The sequence below is a fragment of the Lepus europaeus genome, chromosome X (genome assembly GCF_033115175.1).
Source record: "Lepus europaeus isolate LE1 chromosome X, mLepTim1.pri, whole genome shotgun sequence".
In the NCBI taxonomy this organism is placed as follows: Eukaryota; Metazoa; Chordata; class Mammalia; order Lagomorpha; family Leporidae; genus Lepus; species Lepus europaeus.
Window position 1 is genome coordinate 94,958,613 of NC_084850.1, and position 20,794 is coordinate 94,979,406.

Consider the following 20,794-nt stretch of genomic DNA (forward strand, 5'->3'; position numbering starts at 1 on the left):
GCAAGTGGATTCCACAAACTGTTGTCAAATCATTTGTAGGAAATATATGAAAGGAAAAGACTCTTCATGGAACCCCATTCAGGAACATGGTTGAATATAATCTCAAGAATGGGAAAGTGTTCATGTGCTTAAACAGAGAAATTATTATTGTGTTTATTATAGCTCAGTTTCCTTTCTAGTCCCATGATACTATCCAGTGATTTAATGATCTATTCATGACATGCTGAAGAAACACATTTTGAGAACAAAGTAAACATAACAGCAATTGTTTCTGAAGTTTAAAATATTTTTACTAATAAAAAAGTACAATAATCAAACTGAACAAGATTACTTATAGTACCCAAGCATACACCCTGCCCAAATGCCACAGTAGGAGTGGCCCATTGAACTAGAAGTGAGTAACCTCTAAGTGCCCATGCTAATTGAGGCAATTCTTGACTATCTCCAGTTGCATAACAGACTTGTGGATGGGAGATTGTTCATGATCACAGCCTCAAAGCCATGCTTCTGGAGCAAAAATTAGTAAAAAATAGAGGAAAAATGAGGTGTTGCTCTAAAGCACTAAAATAATGAGGTACAAACATAAGAGCTACATAGACTAAAGCTTAATATACTGTTTTTATAATTTCATTAAACAAAGTAACAATGACAAAAACCCAACCAATCCCTTCATGGCAGGCTCCTTTCCCCAACACACACACACACACACACACACAAAGAGAGTAAATTTCTGGCACTACTCTCCTACTGTAACCTCCAGTTAAAAAACAGGGATGGACACCACTAGGGATTTTTCCCTTTTTATTCAGGAATACAATCAAAACAGCACTGCATATAACATAGTTATAAAGTAATGTCCAACACAACTGACCCTAGGAAACATATACTGGAAGGGAAGGAGAGCTTCTTAACAATTAGCAAAATAGCATCTCTTCTGTCCCCCACAACCAGAAAAGGAAGTGGAAAGTGAAACCAGTGTTCGTAAAACAAAGAAAATTCCTGCCACTGGTATGAATTCCATCCACTTCCAGCGCACTATCACCCCAGCCACCCTGCCCCACTTCTCTCCTACCTATACTTTCAGAGTACAGTGAGGAAAGAGAAAATGTAACTGGTGAAACTGAACTTGCCAAAGCCTGAATAGCTTTGGGAAATTGCCTTTGTGCTTCTGATAGGGTGACATGCAATGTGGTCCTGGCAGAGTGAGAAATGGGTAAATTATAGCTTTTGAAGCAATGGATTTTGCCCACCCATTCTTTAGATCCTAACAATGTTTTGAGTCTGGAAATACGTGATAATCTTATAGTTAGTAACAGAGAGAATGTAAAGAAAGTGAGCATAAGAAATGCTATTGCTTCCAGTGGCCACTTTCAATTACCCCTCTGACTGACTCAAGTTTAACTCTATCACCTAGGAAGCCTAATCCTCTAATTTTCATATGGTAAATATAGGTTAGTATAATTTTCATCATAGTAACGGATATAATACTTTGTTGTTTATTTAAAGATCTCTTATCACTTTTGCCAACATCCATTAACAAGAAGCCTCACAACATTCCTGTGAGGTAGATATTTGGATCCCCATTTGGCAGATGGGTTAACTGAGGCACAGAGAGGTGATATGACTTGCCTAAGGTCAACTAAGTAAAAGAGTGAGGGGAAATGCAGGAGAGAAGTAACTCAGAGTAGCACTCCTATTGTCAGAGAACCATATTTAGCAGTGAGAAAAGATAGTGCTAAGTATTTATTTAAATTGGACCCACCTGGTTTCTTCTGTGTCCATCCCTCTATGGTTCCTCATATAGGGAACAGCATACTGTAGAGTATCAATAAGTTCCCTTAAACTGAAAGGTTAGGTCAATTCCAAAGGTTTAGTTAATCAGATAACATCTGGGGGGTAGGATAGACCCCCAAATAATACAAATCTCCAATTCTAGAATTTTGAAAAACATTTCATTTCAAAGATCTGTAAGAATTTTAAAAATATTATTATCATGTACATAAGCACTGTGTTCTACTTGATAAAGTTTCTCCCTATGAGTGTACAGATTAACAATTTAGATACTGCAATATATGTATATACCGGAATCGAACAATTAAGTTAATAGATGGCAAAGGGTAGGGCCCAGGTTCCTCACTATTGGAGAGAAAGGCTACAGATAAGAGGAAAATGCTACAATAAGTCATCCAGTAATGATTTAAGAGTGCAATACATCAACATGAACTCATGTTTAGCTAAAGACATGGATTATTACATGTAGGAATATCTAAAGATATGTGTATATGCATAGGTTACTATATACACATATATTTTCTTGCTCTGTCAGCTAAGAAGACCTAGAAGAAACTATACCAAGTAGCAGCAAGCATACAACATGCCCAGATTTCAGTTTCTAATACCATTCTCTAATATACGGAACCAGGACTCCTTGGAGAAATGGCTGATTATAGGAATGAACCAAAAAGTGTATAGGATGAGCCTGGAACATCTTGCAGTGCCAAAAAGTAAAGACATGCTTAAAATAATGAATGGGGTATATCAAAATGACTTGACAGTCAATGCAAAAGAGTTCTGCATGGCCAAAGCTGGAACAATTTGAAAAATATAAATAAAATAGTATTGGGTTGTAGCACAAAGTATAAAATAAATATCCATGAGTCCATGCTGATATAAATGACTGCCTAAATAAATAAAGAGAGTGAAAATTCTCCTGTGCAGGCAGAAGAATTTCAAATAATTCATGTAGATACTTGCTCTCATGAATGTGGTACATAACTCACCACCTCTTGAGCATGGGCTGTACATAGTGATTTCCTTCCTAAGAGTACAGTATTAAAAAGAGGAAAAAGAATATAAGAGAAAAACCTGATAAACACTATCTCAACCAGGTGATCAAGGTTAACATCAAGAGTGATAAGTCATCTAAATAAGTGATAAGTCATGAAAATGGCACCTCACCTCTGTGGTCTTCCTCCTAAAAACCCATAAACCCAGTCTATCATAGAAAAAACATAAGATAAATCTCAACTGAGAGACATATTACTCAAGGCTGTCAAGGTAATCGAAAATAAGGAAATCCTGAGAAACTGTCATAACCAAGAGGAACCTAAGGAGATATGACCAATATATGTAAATGCAGTATTCAGAATGGGATGTTGGAACAAAAAATATATAAAGTAAAAACTAAAAAAAAAATTGAACAAGCTATGGACTTCAGTTAATATTAATGTATCATTATTGCTTCATTAATTGTAACAAATGTACCACAGTAGTGGTAAAAATTAGAGGAAACCAGATGTGAGGTACATGGGGACTCTACACTATCATTGCATTTTTTCTATAAATGTGAAACTACTCCACAATGAAAAGTTTATTAAAAAAGAAGTCACTATCACAAATCTTTCTGGTTTTTCCATAATGAACTCCACCTAATTTGCCCAACTGATTCACATTATTCATAGTTTTTCTTAGAGCATACATCATAATTATCAAGTTATGCTCAACAGCCAATCATCTACAGATAGAGGAATTCCACTGCAACAAATCCAATGATCTTATCCAATCCTACCAAACAAAACCATTCATGTCATAGGCAACTGTCCATGCTAACAGTTTTCTGCAAGCATAAACAAAGCAAACTCAATTAAACCCTAAATATTATCCAGGAGAGACACATTTTTGTTACTTTCCTCTTAATTGTCATTTAGGAAAGTTTTATGTGCTTTTGGTGAATTAACTTTGTACTGTATTGTTTTTGAATCCCTATATGCTTATGAAATTCCTTTAACGAATCTTAGAACACTTCTTAAAGCATATATAAGTAATTGAAAGATTTTATTATTTGAGAACCAGGTTAAAATTGATTCTTGAGTATGGACAATTAACAAACTATTTAAAATTCTTTCATTCCCTTATTTAAAATTCTTTTAATAAAGATGCAGGGATATCAGGAACACCAATGTTTGAGATCATAATTTGATCATCCCAATTAGTACAAGTATTTTTGACAGTATTTATAAATAGATGATATGTCTCAATGCAAAAGGTCCTGCAGTCTAACAGGCACAAATAAGTTCTGAACTCTGAACAAGAGGTCATGGGATCCAAACTGTGGAGAAAAATAGGTAAGCCCTTGGGCTCTACTGTGAAACACTGTACCAACTACTTAATTATGAGCTTAAATTTACATATGATAGAAATTCACCTTTATTAATATGTCTTGCAGCTATACAGAGGTCCCCCTTTAATAGACTGGCCTAAATACTTCCCAGTGCTTTAGTAATCATTATATAGTTTGGAACTCACGCACCAAATGTCAGGAATAGGCTCATATCAAAATAACAATGATAGTAGTAAAAACTCACATGTTGTTTTGAAAATACACATACTTCTTAAATTTATGGAGTAACAAAGGTCTGGAAAGACACTGTAAATTGAAGGGATGATAAATAAAACAGATATTAAAGAAGTGTTAGAATAGAAGAACCATATGCCTGATGTTATATGGCAATGATCACAATCACATTTCACTTACTATTTAATCAACTATTAATGATTTTTGAGTCATCTAAAGTTTTCTGAAGTGTAACATACAAAATTGGACAACTATCATAACCAATAACATAAATTTTCTTTAATTTGGTTTAATAATGTGATCTCTGGAAGAATGAGTATGCAGATCTATAAGGCCTTAAGGAAATATCTGAAGGGAGAATCTGACCCGTATTTGTTTCACTTGTAACATACGAGGAATGGGTAGACTATTAGCTAACAGGATCCCTTCTTGGTGCTAGAATTCTATGAATTAGTCAGTGTAGAGAGCCTCAGGAGGTAGTGACCTAGTTTTCAAGCAGGGACTGGCTGAGTATCTACCAAGGAAAAAGGGTTCAATATGAAGATAACTGTTAGGAGAGAGGATGAATCCAAATCCAAGTGATGCAAAGCTCCCTCCTCCAACCCAGAAGAGGAAATATGCAGTGTGGAGGTAGATTTGAAGTCCAAGGCCAGAAAAAGAGGGTTTTATGCCCCAGAGCATATTCTTAAACAGTCTGACTGGGTGATAAAATATGTGTATATACCTGTTATAATGCACAAAAGAAATGGCTTAGGTCTTCATAGCAATTGCAAAACATCAAATTTTTTTTGGATGTCAGTTTTCACAAAAATCCATACTCCATTTAAAACATAGGAATGATTATCAGTAATGCCATAGAGTGAAAAAAAAATTCTGTCTTCCAATCTCTCCCCTCTGTATAATATGGCCCCAATGTAAAATTTCTCATCATGCAATACACTCAACAGTTGCTTTATGTAAACAAAAGAATAAACAGTACAGTGCAACCCCTTAAGACACTGCTTCAATAGGATACCATTTGAATGAGGTTTATAATTAACAGCACTTTTGATATCTTATCCAAATGAAAGTTCACTCTATTTGTTCTAGGATTGTCCCAAGTCTGTTTGTTCTTGTCACTGCCTGATATACTCTTCTGGAACACTTTGCTCCCCACTGACATGTCTATGTGTGCTTTGAATATTTGCCCAATTTAACTTAACAAAGAATGCAATTGTGCAGCAGAATCCTTAATCCTGAAGGAGAAAGAAGAGGAAGAGAAGAGAAAAGAAGAACAGGATAATCTTTTCATTCCCTTTGAATGAAGCAGAAGCACCAGCACTGTCTGAAAATCAAACTGCCAGAAGAAACAAGATTGGATTTACAAAACATTTGAGTTTGATATGGGACTCAGCTTATACACTGAGAATGTGTCCCATACTCAGGCCCCAAATCCTTATAAATCTTAGCAATCAACTACATTGTTATGCCCCTTCTATCTAGGAATTTTGGGGAAAAAGTTATTTTAGGACACTACCAATTACCTTTAAGTATTGACTAAAAAAATATATGTATGGATAAGAGTTCTAGAAAACAAGGAGAAAAAATAGGAGGGGAAAGCAGCGTATGTTTGTTCACAGCCTTAAGTTTGATTCCTGTTTAGTTATTGTAGGAAAATGTCTTATTTCAGAGCAAAGGGAAGGGGGCAACCATGGGTGCCGCTCTGGAATTCAACCCATGTGGAGGTTGAAAAAACTGGGGTCTGGACAATGGAGAGGTAAAGGTGGAGTATGAAGAGGCCCATGAGAGAATAGCTATCTTTTCCTCCAGTCTTCTCAACCTGTCTCAAGGAGCTGCTCAAACCCCATCCAAGAGGCAGGTTGAAGTCAGAGGGAAAAAATGGTCTTGATCTCAGCACAAATACAAGAAGGAGATCAGTGCAGCTCCTCTAGTGCAGCCTGTGACTCTCACATTGTGTCGTGGCGCCGGCGGTGCAGGGACAGGTGATCAGAGCGAGAAAAACTGCGGTTGCAGTCTGTGCACCGGAAAGGCTTGATGCCTGTGTGCTTGCGGAAATGGCGGGTGAGCTCATCTGAACGAGCAAATTTCCAGGAGCAGCCATCCCAGGTGCATTTATAAGGCTTTTCTCCTGAAATGAAACATGACAAAACAAAGGGAATCAGAGAGGAGATGCTTGACTACTAGAATGACAAAAGGATACCTAAATTTTATCAAATGATTAGTAAAAAAGTGAGACTATCATTTTTAAGACATACTTTCATTCACCTGTAAAATTAATTAATTCATAAGTAAAAATTGTATTTATCTGTTGTAAACAATATGATGTTTTGAAATATGTACACATTGAGGATTGGCTAAATTGAATGTACACATGCATTCCCTCACATATTTATCAATTTTTGTGGTGAGAACACTTCAGATCTGCTTTCTTGGTAATTTTCAAAAATATAACACAGTGTTATTTACAGTAGTTCTAAAGAGAGTCCAACATAACAGAGTGAAAAGCACATAGGCATTGGCTCAAACAGGCTTTCATTTGAATCCTGATTCTAACATAAATACTTTTTCCTGGCTGGGTCTCTGTTTCCTCATAAAAATATCTCACATGGATGATCAAAATATTTTCTTTTTAACAGCTAGTATGCAATAAAACTGGAATCCAACCTCAGGCCTTTCGATGCTTTCCACTATACTAAAGTATATCATAATCTCTCTTCTAATACTTCCCACCAAATATTCTAAAATAAGAACCATATACATAGGAAAACCATGTGATTCAACAGAAAGGAACTTCAGCTAAGGCTACCAGCCTTTTTCTGTGTAAAGTCAGAAATATAAAGGACATAGAATGGTATGGGGACACCTGTTGGGTCAAACTTTTTGAAATAACTCCATACTCAGAATCTTCAGATTGTATCTGAATTACATATGGGATATGTATACTCAGGATAGAAAGTAAATAGAAAAGGAAGCATAAAAATTAACACAGCATGACCCACTATATTGCACAAATTACACAACACTGAATACAAACAATATTAATTATTATATGCATAAATGTAAATTATGAGACAAATTATTAACAGTGATGAGACATGGTGAGAAGATTTTTACTTTTTTACTTCACATCCTTTTGTATAACTCTGAATACTCATGGTTTGTATATAATAAAAATGTTAAAATAAAAAGGAGGCCGGCACCGCGGCTCACTTGGCTAATCCTCCGCCTGCAGCGCCGGAACCCTGGGTTCGAGTCCCGGTTGGGGCACCAGATTCTGTCCCAGTTGCTCCTCTTCCAGTCCAGCTCTCTACTGTGGCCCGGGAGGGCAGTGGAGGATGGCCCAAGTGTTTGGGCCCTGCACCCAAGTGGGAGACCTGGAGGAAGCACCTGGCTCCTGGCTTCAGATCCAAGCAGCGCATTGGCCGTGGCGGCCATTTGGGGTGTGAAACAACAGAAAAGGAAGACATTTCTCTCTGTCTCTCTCTCTCTCTCTCTCACTGTCTAACTCTGCCTGTCAAAAAATAAAATAAAATAAAAAGGAAAACAACTATATGAATGAAAATAAATATACACTGTGGTTATGTCTGTGTTGTAGGATTAGGTAATGTTTGCTTTCTTAATATATTTATCTGTTTTACATTTCATATAAAAAGCATTTACTATTTTGTAATCAGAAATGAGCAATAATTCACACACAAAATTAATTAGTATTTTCATGGTCTCTCTTCCCCGGCTCTTTTTTACTTTTTATACTTGTAAATCCTCCAGAGCATTTAATTTTATACTGCTCTAAATTCTGGTGGCAATCTGGATTGCACATACTGTTTTTCAACTTGTTGCTCACCCCCTACTAACCTTCTTAAGTGTTTGCTAATTAACTTTATAGCTTTCAAATAATGGGCAACAGAATAAAATTCAGCCTGACTCATAGCTTTGGACCTACCCAGGCAGCAATTTTGTTAATTAAAGATGTCAATTGTTGATCATGTCAATATTCAGAAATTGCTGCATTAGCTGGTAAGAATGACATAGGGCTGAATGTATTGAGGCCAAAAGGTCAATGAAATATTATCAGGTGAAAAGATAAAGCTATTGAATGATTACACACACACACACACACACACCAGACAAAGGAAAGATCTGGAAGGCTTCATAGAAAATCATTAACAGTGGGGAGGAGAATGAAATTTTAGAGGGTGATGAGAATGTGTAAATGGGATTTTCAGCTTTTGTTCTACATAATTTTATACCATATTCACACTTCTCAACTGCTACACTGCTGTCTATATATTTTGTTGTGATCTCTCCACAATTTCTCCTGAGAATTTCGACCTTCCATATACCCAAATGAAGAAAAATTGTCTTGTAAAGTAGTGACACCCTGTGGTGGTTGGAGCTCATTGCTAGAACACTCAAACTGAACAGGATTTCAGCAAGGGGGTCTATTTTCATTTTCAAAAGCAATTATCTTTTTTTTTTTTTCTGACAGGCAGAGTGGACAGTGAGAGAGAGAGACAGAGAGAAAGGTCTTCCTTTGCTGTTGGTTCACCCTCCATTGGCCGCTGCGGCCAGCGCGCTGTGGCCAGCGCACCGCGCTGATCCGAAGGCAGGAGCCAGGTGTTTCTCCTGGTCTCCCATGGGGTGCAGGGCCCAAACACTTGGGCCATCCTCCACTGAACTCCCAGGGCACAGCAGAGAGCTGGCCTGGAAGAGGGGCAACCAGGACAGAATCCGGTGCCCCGACCAGGACTAGAACCCGGTGTGCTGGCGCTGCAGGCAGAGGATTAGCTTATTGAGCCATGACACCGGCCTAAAAGCAATTATCTTTAATCATCACTGAACAAACTACTGTTTGTGCCAACTTCATATGATACAACTCATGACCTCTATCAACTTATTGTCTAAATTGAAAAATAAGACATACACAGAAAAAAAGAATTTGTAGCATAAACATGAACTATATGACAATGATAGTATGGGAAATATAAGTTCCAAGGTTAGATAACACTCTCACGGATAAAGTGAAAGCATTGATATGGAGGTATGGGTAGGTTTTAGATGAGTAGAAGACAGAAAGCAACTCATTCAGTTGGGTGCAAGGTATGGTAAGACATAGGATTAGCTATCCTGGAGGATGGAGCATCTGTACAGGAGTACTATGAGATGATCTCTATTATAAAAGCTAGGCCAAAATAATCAGATTTAATAAAAGGGAAGGTGGGGAAGGAGCAGTGTGAACTAGGTGCAAGCCATGAGGATGGACTGACAATAGATAAACTTTAAATAATAATAAAATAGACTAAAGTTAGTAGTTCTTTTTATCACCACATACCAATTTTAAACTTTGTCAATGATAAAATACTCTTCATTGCCAGGACACACAGCTCCCAAAGCTCTTTTCCTCTTGGTACACCACTTCATGAAGGCAATTAGAGCATGCACTAGGGTAACACTGAAGGTGTTTTTAATTCAAGGGTAACTCTGCCAAAGTTGTACATGAAAATGAAAAAACATGATGTGTAAGGTGGATTATAGTGAGCAGGAGGTTACTAGTACACAAAGTAGGTGCTTAATTAATTATTTATTGAATTGCTAGGGCAAGCAAGAATAAATGTCAGAAAAAAATCTGAGGATGGCAGAGGGACTGAAATTGAAAACAAAAGATAAATAACAGTTAGCATTTATTGAATGTTTACTATATGCCAGACACTACAAATATTTTTAGACTATTTCTATTCTCTGATAAGGAAACAGAGGTGAAGAGAATGAACATTTGGCTTAATGGTTAAGATACCCACATCCTGTATCATAATGCTTGAACTTGAGCCTCAGCTCCATAGATAGATTTATTGAATTTTGGGTCCCTATTGTAGTTGCCTTGGCAGCACTAGAACAAATGATTTCATAGGTCTTATATGGCCCATAGGCCAGATATTCCCCATGTCTCTATAAGGCAGTCACAAACACAACTCAAAGCTTAGAAATGTCTATATAAGAGGAAACAAAAGACTCCATTAAGACATTATCATAACTCATAAGAGAGTTGGGTAAAGTGGCCTTATATAAAATTAACACAAAAAAATCAACAGCTTTTGTATACACAGAAAAAGATATGGCTTAGGAAGAACATGTAGTATCAGTCTCATGCTCAGTAGCTACAAAAAATTTAAATACCTTAGAATAAATTTAACAAAGGAGATGAAATATCACTACAGTGAAAATTACAAAATATTTAAAAAATAAATAAATAGAAGAAACAAAAATGGAAAAATATTCCATGTTCATGAATTGGAAGAATTAATAATTAAATGTCCACACTACTGAAAGCAATTTACAGATTCAATGTGATCCCAATCAAAATACCAACAACACTCTCAGATCTAGAAAAAAATGATGCTAAAATTCATATGGAAACACAAGAGACTATGAATAGCTAAAGCAATCTTAAATAACAAAGATGAAGCCAGAGGTATCACAATACCATAGTAAATGACATACTACAGAGCAGTTATAGTCAGAACAGCCTGGTACTGGCACAAAACTAGACACAAAGATCAATGGAACAGAATAGAAACTACAGAAATTAGTCCCCTCATCTACAAGCAACTAATGTTTGACAAGGGTGCTAAAATCAACCCCTGGAGAAAGGACAGTCTCTTCAAAATGAATGGTGCTGGGAAAATTGGATCTCTATATGCAGAAGTATAAAATAAGACCCCCTACCTTACACCTTATGTAAAAACCAACTTAAAATGGATCAATGATCTAAATCTATAACCTGATACCATCAAATTACTAGAGGAGAACACTGGGGAAACTCTGTAAGACATTGGCATAGGCAAAAACTTCTTGGAAAAGACCCCAGAAGAACAGGAAATCAAAGCCTAAATTGACAAAAGAGATTACATCAAGTTGAGAAGCTTCTGCACTGCAAAGGAAACAATCAAAGTGAAGAGGAAATCGACAGGATGCAAGAAAATATTTGCAAACTATACAACTGATAAAAGATTGATATATAAAGAGCTCAACAAACTCAACAACAACAAAACAAACAATCCAGTTAAGAACTGGAAAGAAGAGGAAATTCGAATGGCCAGCAAACACATGAAAAAAATGCTCAGGATCACTAGCCATCAGAGAAATGCAAACCAAAAACATAATGAGGTTTCATTTCATCCCAGTTAGAAAGGTTCGCATACAGAAATCAACAACAACAGCAGCAAACAAGCTGGCTAGGATGAGGGGAAAAGGTACCCTAATCCACTGTTTATGAGAACATAAACTAGTACAGCCATTGTGGAAGACCGTATGGAGATATCTCAGAAAGCTGAAAACAGATATAGCATTCCATCAATCCCACTCCTGGGAATATACCCAAATGAGATGAAATAAGCACATGAAAGAGTTATATGTGCCCTTATGTTTATTGCAGCTCAATTCACTATAGCTAAGATATGGAATTAAACCAGATGTCTATCAAATTATAACCAGAAAAAGAAATCATGATGTGTTTATATATATACATATAGATGTATATATATACATCTTTATGTATATAAATTGTGATATATATAAATGTGATGTATATATATATATATATGTGTGTGTGTGTGTGTGTGTAAATACACACTTCTCAGCCATAAAAAAGAATGAAATCCTGTCTTTTGCAACAAAATGAATGCAACTGGAAACTATTATACTTAGTGAAATATGGCAGTCCCAAAAAGACAAATACCATATGTTTTCCCTGATTGTGGTAACTAATAGAGCACAAAAGAAATGTAATATACATGAGTGAAATTGACATTTTGAGATTAGATGATTATTTACAGCCCTTGTCTCTACTGTTGAAGAACAGTGTTTTCTTTTTGCTACTATTTATGGAACTCTGTTTAGTGAAGGGTTAATTTTCTGAGTATAAAATAGACTGGGAGTAGATCATTGTAAAAATTTAAGGAAGGAATGGGAAAGGAAGAATGAGGGAAGAAGGGAGGATGGGAACGTGGGCAAGAGTGAAGGTAGGCTGGGAAATATACTCTGCTCCTAAATGCATATATATGAAATACATGAAATTTGTTCACCTTAAAAAATAAAATAAAAACAAAAGCAAAAACATTCTCTATATATTGGGCTTATCTTATGAAAAGCTGACACCAGAGAAGCTGACACATGAGAAACTATATATTGGGCCCTTCATATGAGAAGGTGACACCACTCTGGGGGAAAATAGCACTGAAATCTAAAAGGAAAATAAAAGCAAATAATATATACTGTTATCTCAGTTCAAACATTAAGAGGGGTTATATGAAAGACAGCTAAACCTTTAATATTATAAATACATTTCCAGCCGGCGCTGCAGCTCACTAGGCTAATCCTCTGCCTGCAGCACCGGCACCTCGGGTTCTAGTCCTGGTTGCTCCTCTTCCAGTCCAGCTCTCTGCTGTGGCCCGGGAGGGCAGTGGAGGATGGCCCAAGTGCTTGGGCCCTGCACCCGCATGGGAGACCAGGAAGAAGCACCTGGCTCCTGGCTTCAGATCAGTGCAGTGCGCCGGCCGTAGCAGCCATTTGGGGGGTGGACCAATGGAAGGATGACCTTTCTCTCTGTTTCTCTCTCTCACTGTCTAACTCTGCCTGTCAAAAAATAAATAAATAAATACACTTCCAACCTGTGTATATATGGGACCTTCTAGAGAGGCATGTGTTAGGATACATTCAAATTCAAACCAGAGGTCTCTGGACAACAAAAGTCAAATGGAATCACCTAGTCCAATCCCCTCATTTTTGGGAAATCTGAAATCAATGAGATAGACTTGTACCAGATAATACATCACTTAGTTGGTGAGCTGAGATTAGAACTCAGGTATTCTAAGCTCCTTGTTCATCATTTTTTTTTCCTCCTTACCTTCAAGAAGCATAATTTCAAAACCCAGAGGGGAAATATGTGAACTGGTGCCTTCATGTATGTGAACGCAACAGATAGTAAAGAAAGGACATTTGAACTCAATTCTATCTGGACAAATCAATGATATATGTATGCTTTAACTATACCACATTGCTTCTCATTAAATAAACTCATTCAATAGCCTTCAGATCTACTTTCTAACTTTATAATCTAGAAAATATAGAACTGCTACCTAAACCCACTGATCAATCTTAATATTACATAGAGACAATCAAGTGGCATGTGCTCTCTAAAATCTTGCAACAGAAAGAACACAACATCTCTTATGATCTATTGTTGCCAAAAATTGAAGTTGAATTTGATTAACTCTCCAGATTTATCCATCAACTTATAGGAACTATGGGGAACCAGCAACACATTGCAATGATGCAATAAAGATATAATCATAAAAATTCAAAACATGGAGAGCTCTATTGGAAAAATAACCAATGTTTTATGTTGAAAAACCAAGGGCTGGCACCATGGCTCACTTGGTTAATCCTCCATCTATGGAGCCGGCATCCCATATGAGCACCGGGTTCTAGTCCCGGTTGCTCCTCTTCCAGTCCAGCTCTCTGCTGTGGTGTGGGAGGGCAGTGGAGGATGGCCCAAGTGCTTGGTCCCCTGCACCTGCATGGGAGACCAGGAAGAAGCACCTGGCTCCTGGCTTCAGATCGGCACAGCGCCGGCCATAGCAGCCATTTGGGGAGTGAACCAACAGAAGAAAGACTTTTCTCTCTGTCTTTCTCTCTCTTACTGTCTATAACTCTACCTGTCAAATAAAAAAAAATAAAAACCAAAAGAGGAAGAAAATAAATATTATAATTATGAGAAATATTAACCAAATTCATTGAATGATCTTTGTTTAGATATGGATTTGAGCAATGCTTTAAAGAATAGTTTTTAAACATTTGGGGAAATTTGATATAAAGGAAATTTTATATACTAATAGTATTGTGCTGATTTTGGAAAGTGCCTGTTAACATATATTCTGACATACTTATGACAAAAATATGATGTTTGGGATTTGTTTCAAAATAATAAAATAGGGGAATGGGGAAGTAAGTGGGAATGTAGAAGAAACAAAATTGGCATGGACTGATATAATTTTTAAAGTTAGATGAAGAGTACAACAAAGTACAGTAAGCTATTTTTTCTCATATTAAAAGCTTAGGTTGGGGCCAGTGCTGTAGGTGTAGAGTATAAAGCCACTGCCTGCAGTGCCGGCATCCCATATGGGCACCAGTTCAAGTCCCGGCAGCTGCACTTCCGATCCAGCTCTCTGCTGGGAAAGCAGTAAGAAGATAGCCTAAGACCTTGGGCCCCTGCATGTGTGTGGGAGATCTGGAAGAAGTTCCTGACTCCTGGCTGAGGATCAGCACAACTCCAGCTGTTGTGGTCATCTGGGGAGTGAGCCAGCGGATGGAAGACCTCTCTGTCTCTCTCTCCCTCTGCCTCTCTGTAACTCTGCCTTTCAAATAAATAAATAAATCTTCCAAAAAAAGCTTAGTTTTAAATGTGTACACACACACACACACACAAATACACATGGCAAGTTGAAATGTATCTGTGAAGTGCTTTTAAGTTACCATACCTGAGATCACAAACCAATGGCAAAATATAGTCAGTAGAATCAGTATCCATTCATATTAAAGAGAAGCAAATAAAAAATCAATAAATAAAAATAGAGTTATGAAAATGTTGGGATAATGGAGCCTGGAAATCTATTACTTGCTCATAGCTTCAAAGTACAGCAACAAGGTTTCTGGGACCTTCCACCCACATCTTAATATAGCAAAGGTAAAACAGCAAATATTTACATGAACAGAGGACCTCTTCCTTGTCCAAGTTATCTAACTTTCAATTCTAAGTCGGGAGGAGTTGTAAAGGCAAAGGGCAACAAATTTATGGCTAACGTGTTGCATCTGGGTTCTAGGCAGTTTCCTTTGAATTTTTAGCGTCAAAAAGAATATTTTAACTGGATGCCAGAATTAAAAATCTAAGACATTTCACACAAAAACCTTTATTTTCTGGTTTTGGTGTTTAAAAATTAAGAAATTTACTAATCCTCAGCTGGAGCTAAATAGCAGTTCTGCTTCAAATGGGGCATGTGCCCTCCAGTTTGAGTCAGTCATCATGATGTCTACTTTACTCATTTATGTGTAACTTTTTTCCTAATATGAATAAAAGTACATCATATGCAAATGCATGGTGCTGAGCTCCAAAAGCCTGCTTTAATGTTGACTAGTTTAAATAACTTTTGTACTTTTCCATACTCAGAAAAACTTGTGGGGCCCTGGTAGAAGGGGTTGGAGTAATATTCTATCTGCCTTAATTTTTGCTGCAGTGCTACAAATTTCCAATTAGAAAGACTCACAGTGGTGATGACCAATCAGAACACACCACACTCAGTGTTTTCCAAGGCTGGTTTTTACATGCTGCCTTATAGTAAGAACAAGGCAGAGGTTAAAAACCTTGAATGGAGCCTGTGCATATGACTATAAAATAATCAGTCTTTGTTGCAAGATGTCCTTCCCTTCTGAGCTCTCAGATATAGTGTGCATGTGTGTGTGTGTGTGTGTGTTGAAGGTTGGTTGGTGTTTGCAGACCTGTATGAATTCTGCGGTGAGCTTTTAGGTGAGAGCTTTTAGTGTACACTTTGCTGCATCCTGCAAAGTCACACTGATGAATTCGTCTTCTCTTCAAATCAAGTGACTCCTCTCCCTGCATTTGGGTCATTGCAGCTGGTCTGAACAAAGAAAGAAATAAGGTCAAAAACTTACTTTAATGTGAAGATTAAAAAAATAGTCTTACATATAGTAGTGCTACATCATACCTGGTTTTAATTTATATAAATGCAATGCTGGATCCCCCTGAGAAGAAATAATTGGACTAACACAAGCAATTCTCTCAAGTAGACCATTCCTTTCAGTAAATGCAAGGCCTTAGAAAGCATGCAAAGTAGTTATGCTTCCTTGGTTGGTTGTATTCCCAAGCAGAGTGAGCATTTCATTGCAATACATATGATTCTTGTGCTTAAGGAAGCTTATTTTTCATGCAACATTGTTGCTGAACACAAGCCAACTAGTTCCAACAATGGAAGACAATGCTTAACAGAGAGAACTGCAACTGTACTTTATGGGAAATTTGAAGATTTTTCAAGGGTGAAATTGATAATTCACAATTGGAAAATAGTTCCATCATAACATGCATGTACATGCACTTGTGTACATACAGATTCACATGCCTTTTCTGGAAAGGAAGTTTATCTATATTATGTTGTCAAATTGCTTCTGTTGTATCTGGTAATTAGCTTCACCTATAGATGCATGTGTACACATAGGCACACAAACAGAAAGACCTGAAGTAAAGACAAAAGTAATAACAGTAGGGATCGGTGTTGTGGCACAGCAGGCAAGACTGCTGCTTGGGACACTTGCATCACATATCAGAGTGCTAGGTCCAATCCTGGCTACCCAACTTCTGATCCAGTGTCCTGCTAATGCAGACCCTAGGGGTGGCTGATAATGGCTCAAGTGCTTATGCCTCTGCCACCCATGAAGGAAATCTGGATGAAGTTCTGGGCTTCTGGTTTTGGCCTGGGCCAGCACTGGCTGCTGTGGACATCTCAGCAGTGAACCAGCTGATGGAAGATCTCTCTTTCACTCGCTCACTGCTTTTCAAGTAGATGAAAATAAACAAATAAATATGTTTTTAAAAGAATACTCACTCCTGTTGCAGTCCCTGTAGACTCTGTAAGGCTGAGGATCCACTTTCAATTGCACTCTCCTCACTGTCACTCGGAATCTCCAGTGGAGACATGGAGGTGGGATCGACTTTCACTAAAAGCAAAGAAAGAGGGCAATGTGGACTAGAATGTATGTGCTTTTGTAATCATTTTCTTTGTAATTTTCAGGCATTCCCAGTTTGAACTACATGAGAAGTAGCAGCAAGATAGAGAAATAAAGAAAAAGCAAAGATGGAAGAAAAATGTATTTATAAGGAAGAAAGAAAATTATATATTTTCATTTTTAGCATACTAAGGAACAGAAATGCCTTTGAGGCAAGGGTAGTTAAAAGCTTTGTATTGCCATTAGAATGTGAATTTCTCTGGTATGAAGTCAATATGATTCATTTATCTCTCTTTAACTCCCAAGACTTAGCCTAATAATGTCAGATTCAGTGAATGTTCGTTGAATTGAATTCTCTGAAAAAATTCCCTGGCTTCCTAAAATTAATTCCTAGGAATATCTCAGAGGTGAAAACATCTCTTTTGGCCACCAAAATGGAAAAGAATAATTGAGATGAAACATGTAACTAGCGCTTGGTAGGTACCTGATACACATTAGCTCCCTTCCTTTTCAGTTATGTTAGGAGAAAGTCTCAAATATTCCTTGTTATTATTCACTGGTGTGATTCACTAAAAAGATTTAAGCATGCATGTCAATACGTGTTCATGTCTCTGTGTGTGCATGATACAAATATAGTAATGTCCTAAAAGTTTGTGCATATTATTAAAAACCAACCAAAGAGAATATATATTTTGAAGAAATATATAAGAAATTATATATAATATAATATACATATTATATAACATAATTTAAATAATTATATATTTATATTTACATAATATATAATTTATATAATTATATATTTTGATTCTTCTCTTGCTCCATTATTTTATGTGTCCCCTACATCAAGGTAAAAGCATTCTGGTTTGCACATGACTGGACTAATGTCCTTAGTTTGAAAGTGATTTAGAGTGGTTATGGTGGACAGTTGGATATTATGGGGGGGCACAGTTCAAAGCTCTTTCAAACTAATTCTTGATGCTACTATTGCCTTATATAAACACTCCCACATAAAGAATTTTATTTCCTTTTTTATGTGTTTTCTTAGGGGGGTGGGCTTCCCATGTGGAAATTGACATCACATCACAAAAACAAGATTGTTACGAATATCTATCATTACCAAAATTAACCACTAGCTGGTAATGGTGTTTTTCTTAAAAGCCACTGCAGAGCCTAAGCAACTCTATGCATATATGTTGTTTTTAGAGCCTGCTATAGTGATGAAATGCTTACAGGGTATTGAATTTCAAAGGTAGATGACACAGGGGCCCACGCTGTGGCACGGTGGGTTAACAGCCTGGCCTAAAGCGCTGACATCCCATATGGGCGCTGGTTCTAGTCCCGGCTGCTCCTCTTCCGATCCAGCTCTCTGCTATGGCCTGGGAAAGCAGTGGAAGATGGCCCAAGGCCTTGGGCCCCTGCACCTAGGTGGGAGACCCGGAAGAAGCTCCTGGCTCCTGGCTGCGGATTGGCACAGCTCTGGCCGTTGCGTCCATCTGGGGAGTGAACCAGCGAATAGAAGACCTCTCTCTCTGTCTCTACCTCTCTCTGTAACTCTGTCTCTCAAATAAATAAAATAAATCTTTTTAAAAAAAGGTAGATGATTCAGAAAATTTGTAGGCTGAGCTGGAATCTGGTACCTGCTCATTTTCACCCACATATTTTTTCCTTTTGGCCTTTTTAATTCATGCTATGCATTATCAGCTCTTCATCTGACATGACTTTGTGCCTTCCTAACATTCTTGTCTTTCTCCTCTCCTTATCCTACAATTTCTCAATGTCTTCCTAAAACACAACACTCAAAAACTGATTGTAATGGTACAGATGAGGTGAAGTGAAATATATTTTCCATTACTAACTAAGGAGATATATCTCTGGGAGGGGAACTTGGCAGCTGGGGGATAGAGGCAGAAGGGAGACAGCTTAAACATTTCTTAATTTATCTTTAAAAAATAAATGAATGGGACTATTAAAGCATACAAATTTTCTTCTGGAAAAAGTTTTAAATTCATTTGTTTATCAAAATTGTTGTGAGACAACTACTATTTAGTACTTGTCAATTTGTCTGTAGAGGTACATTCACAAAAAAATAAGAGTCATATTCTTGAGAAATTTGCAATTGAGTTGGAAATACTTTTCATACACTTGTGATATAGGCAAGTAAAAAAGCAAAATGGATGGGCCGGCGCCGCAGCTCAATAGGCTAATCCTCCGCCTTGCGGCGCCAGCACACCGGCTTCTAGTCCCGGTCGGGGCACCGATCCTGTCCCGGTTGCCCCTCTTCCAGGCCAGCTCTCTGCTGTGGCCCGGGAGTGCAGTGGAGGATGGCCCAAGTGCTTGGGCCCTGCACCCCATGGGAGACCAGGAGAAGCACCTGTCTCCTGCCATCGGAACAGCGCAGTGGCCATTGGAACAGCGCAGTGGCCATTGGAGGGTGAACCAATGGCAAAAAGGAAGACCTTTCTCTCTGTCTCCCTCTACTGTCCACTCTGCCTGTCCAAAAAAAATAATTAAGAAAAAAAAAAAAAGCAAAATGGATGGTGATAGATCTAAAAGAGGAATGCAGGGAAAGTAGAAATATTTCAGAGAAGAATTTTTTGTAGGAGAGAGAAAAGGGAAGGTATTGGGAGACGCATAAGCTAAGGTTAGCTAAATAAAAACATTGCTCTCAATTTTTCCATCAAAGCATTCCTAATGATATAAAAGAATGAACACATTCTTCAGAAAAGTCCCATGGCAGGTGACTTAGTAAGTTTAAATTATTTTTGAAGTTTGCATTTTATATTACATGGTTATTCAACTTTTGCATTTTCCTCTATAACATAATTATATTTAAATACAAAATGCCCTAAATTATTTACTATTGTATAATATAGAGGTTCCAGGAATATGCATAATATTTCAGTCAAGTTTATGCATACTCACTTGAGAAGCACAGTCTTACAGTCATTATATGTTCTTTTATTAAAAAGATTTATTTTATTTATTTGAGAGACAGAGTTACAGAGAGAGGTAGAGACAGAGAGAGAGGTCTTCTATTCGCTGGTTCACTCCCCAGATGGAAGCAACGGCCAGAGCTGTGCCAATCCGCAGCCAGGAGCCAGGAGCTTCTTCTGGGTCTCCCACCTAGGTGCAGGGGCCCAAGGCCTTGGGCCATCTTCCACTGCTTTCCCAGGCCATAGCAGAGAGCTGGATCGGAAGAGGAGCAGCCGGGACTAGAACCAGCGCCCATATGGGATGTCAGCGCTTTAGGCAAGGGCTTTAGCCCATGGCGCTACAGCACTGGCCCTGTCATTATATGTTTTTAAGAATTAGGGTTCAGCAGTGTGGTGTAACGAGTTAAGCCGCCATGTATAATGCTAGCATCCTCTATGAGCACCAGTTCAAGTTCTAGCTGCGGCACTTCCGATCCAGCTCCCTGCTAGTGTGCCTGGGAAAGCAGCAGAAGATGGCCCAAATACTTGGGCTCCTGTCACCCATGTGGGAGACCTGGATGAAACTCTTGGCTCCTGGCTCCTGGCTTTGGCCTGGCCCAGCCCAGGATGTTGCAGCCATCTGGGGAGTGAACCAATCTCTCTCTCTCTCTTTCTCTCTCTCTCTCTCTCCATCTCTCTCTGTAACTGTCTTCAAATAAATAAATAAATCTTT

General features: G+C 37.8%; 1 protein-coding gene across 3 annotated transcripts in view; it reads right to left on the minus strand.

The window, feature by feature from the left end:
- Positions 1 to 4,647: 4,647 nt before the first annotated feature.
- Positions 4,648 to 20,794, minus strand: part of KLF8 (KLF transcription factor 8) — a 296,444-nt gene continuing 280,297 nt past the window's right edge. For all 3 annotated transcript variants that reach the window (XM_062183405.1, XM_062183406.1, XM_062183404.1), the window contains 3 exons: positions 17,026 to 17,137; positions 15,905 to 16,044; positions 4,648 to 6,482 (listed from right to left, as the gene is read on the minus strand). In XM_062183405.1, coding sequence (XP_062039389.1) covers positions 6,301 to 6,482; positions 15,905 to 16,044; positions 17,026 to 17,137 — 434 coding nt within the window. In that variant the 3' untranslated portion in view covers positions 4,648 to 6,300. The remainder of the gene's footprint in view (positions 6,483 to 15,904; positions 16,045 to 17,025; positions 17,138 to 20,794) is intronic.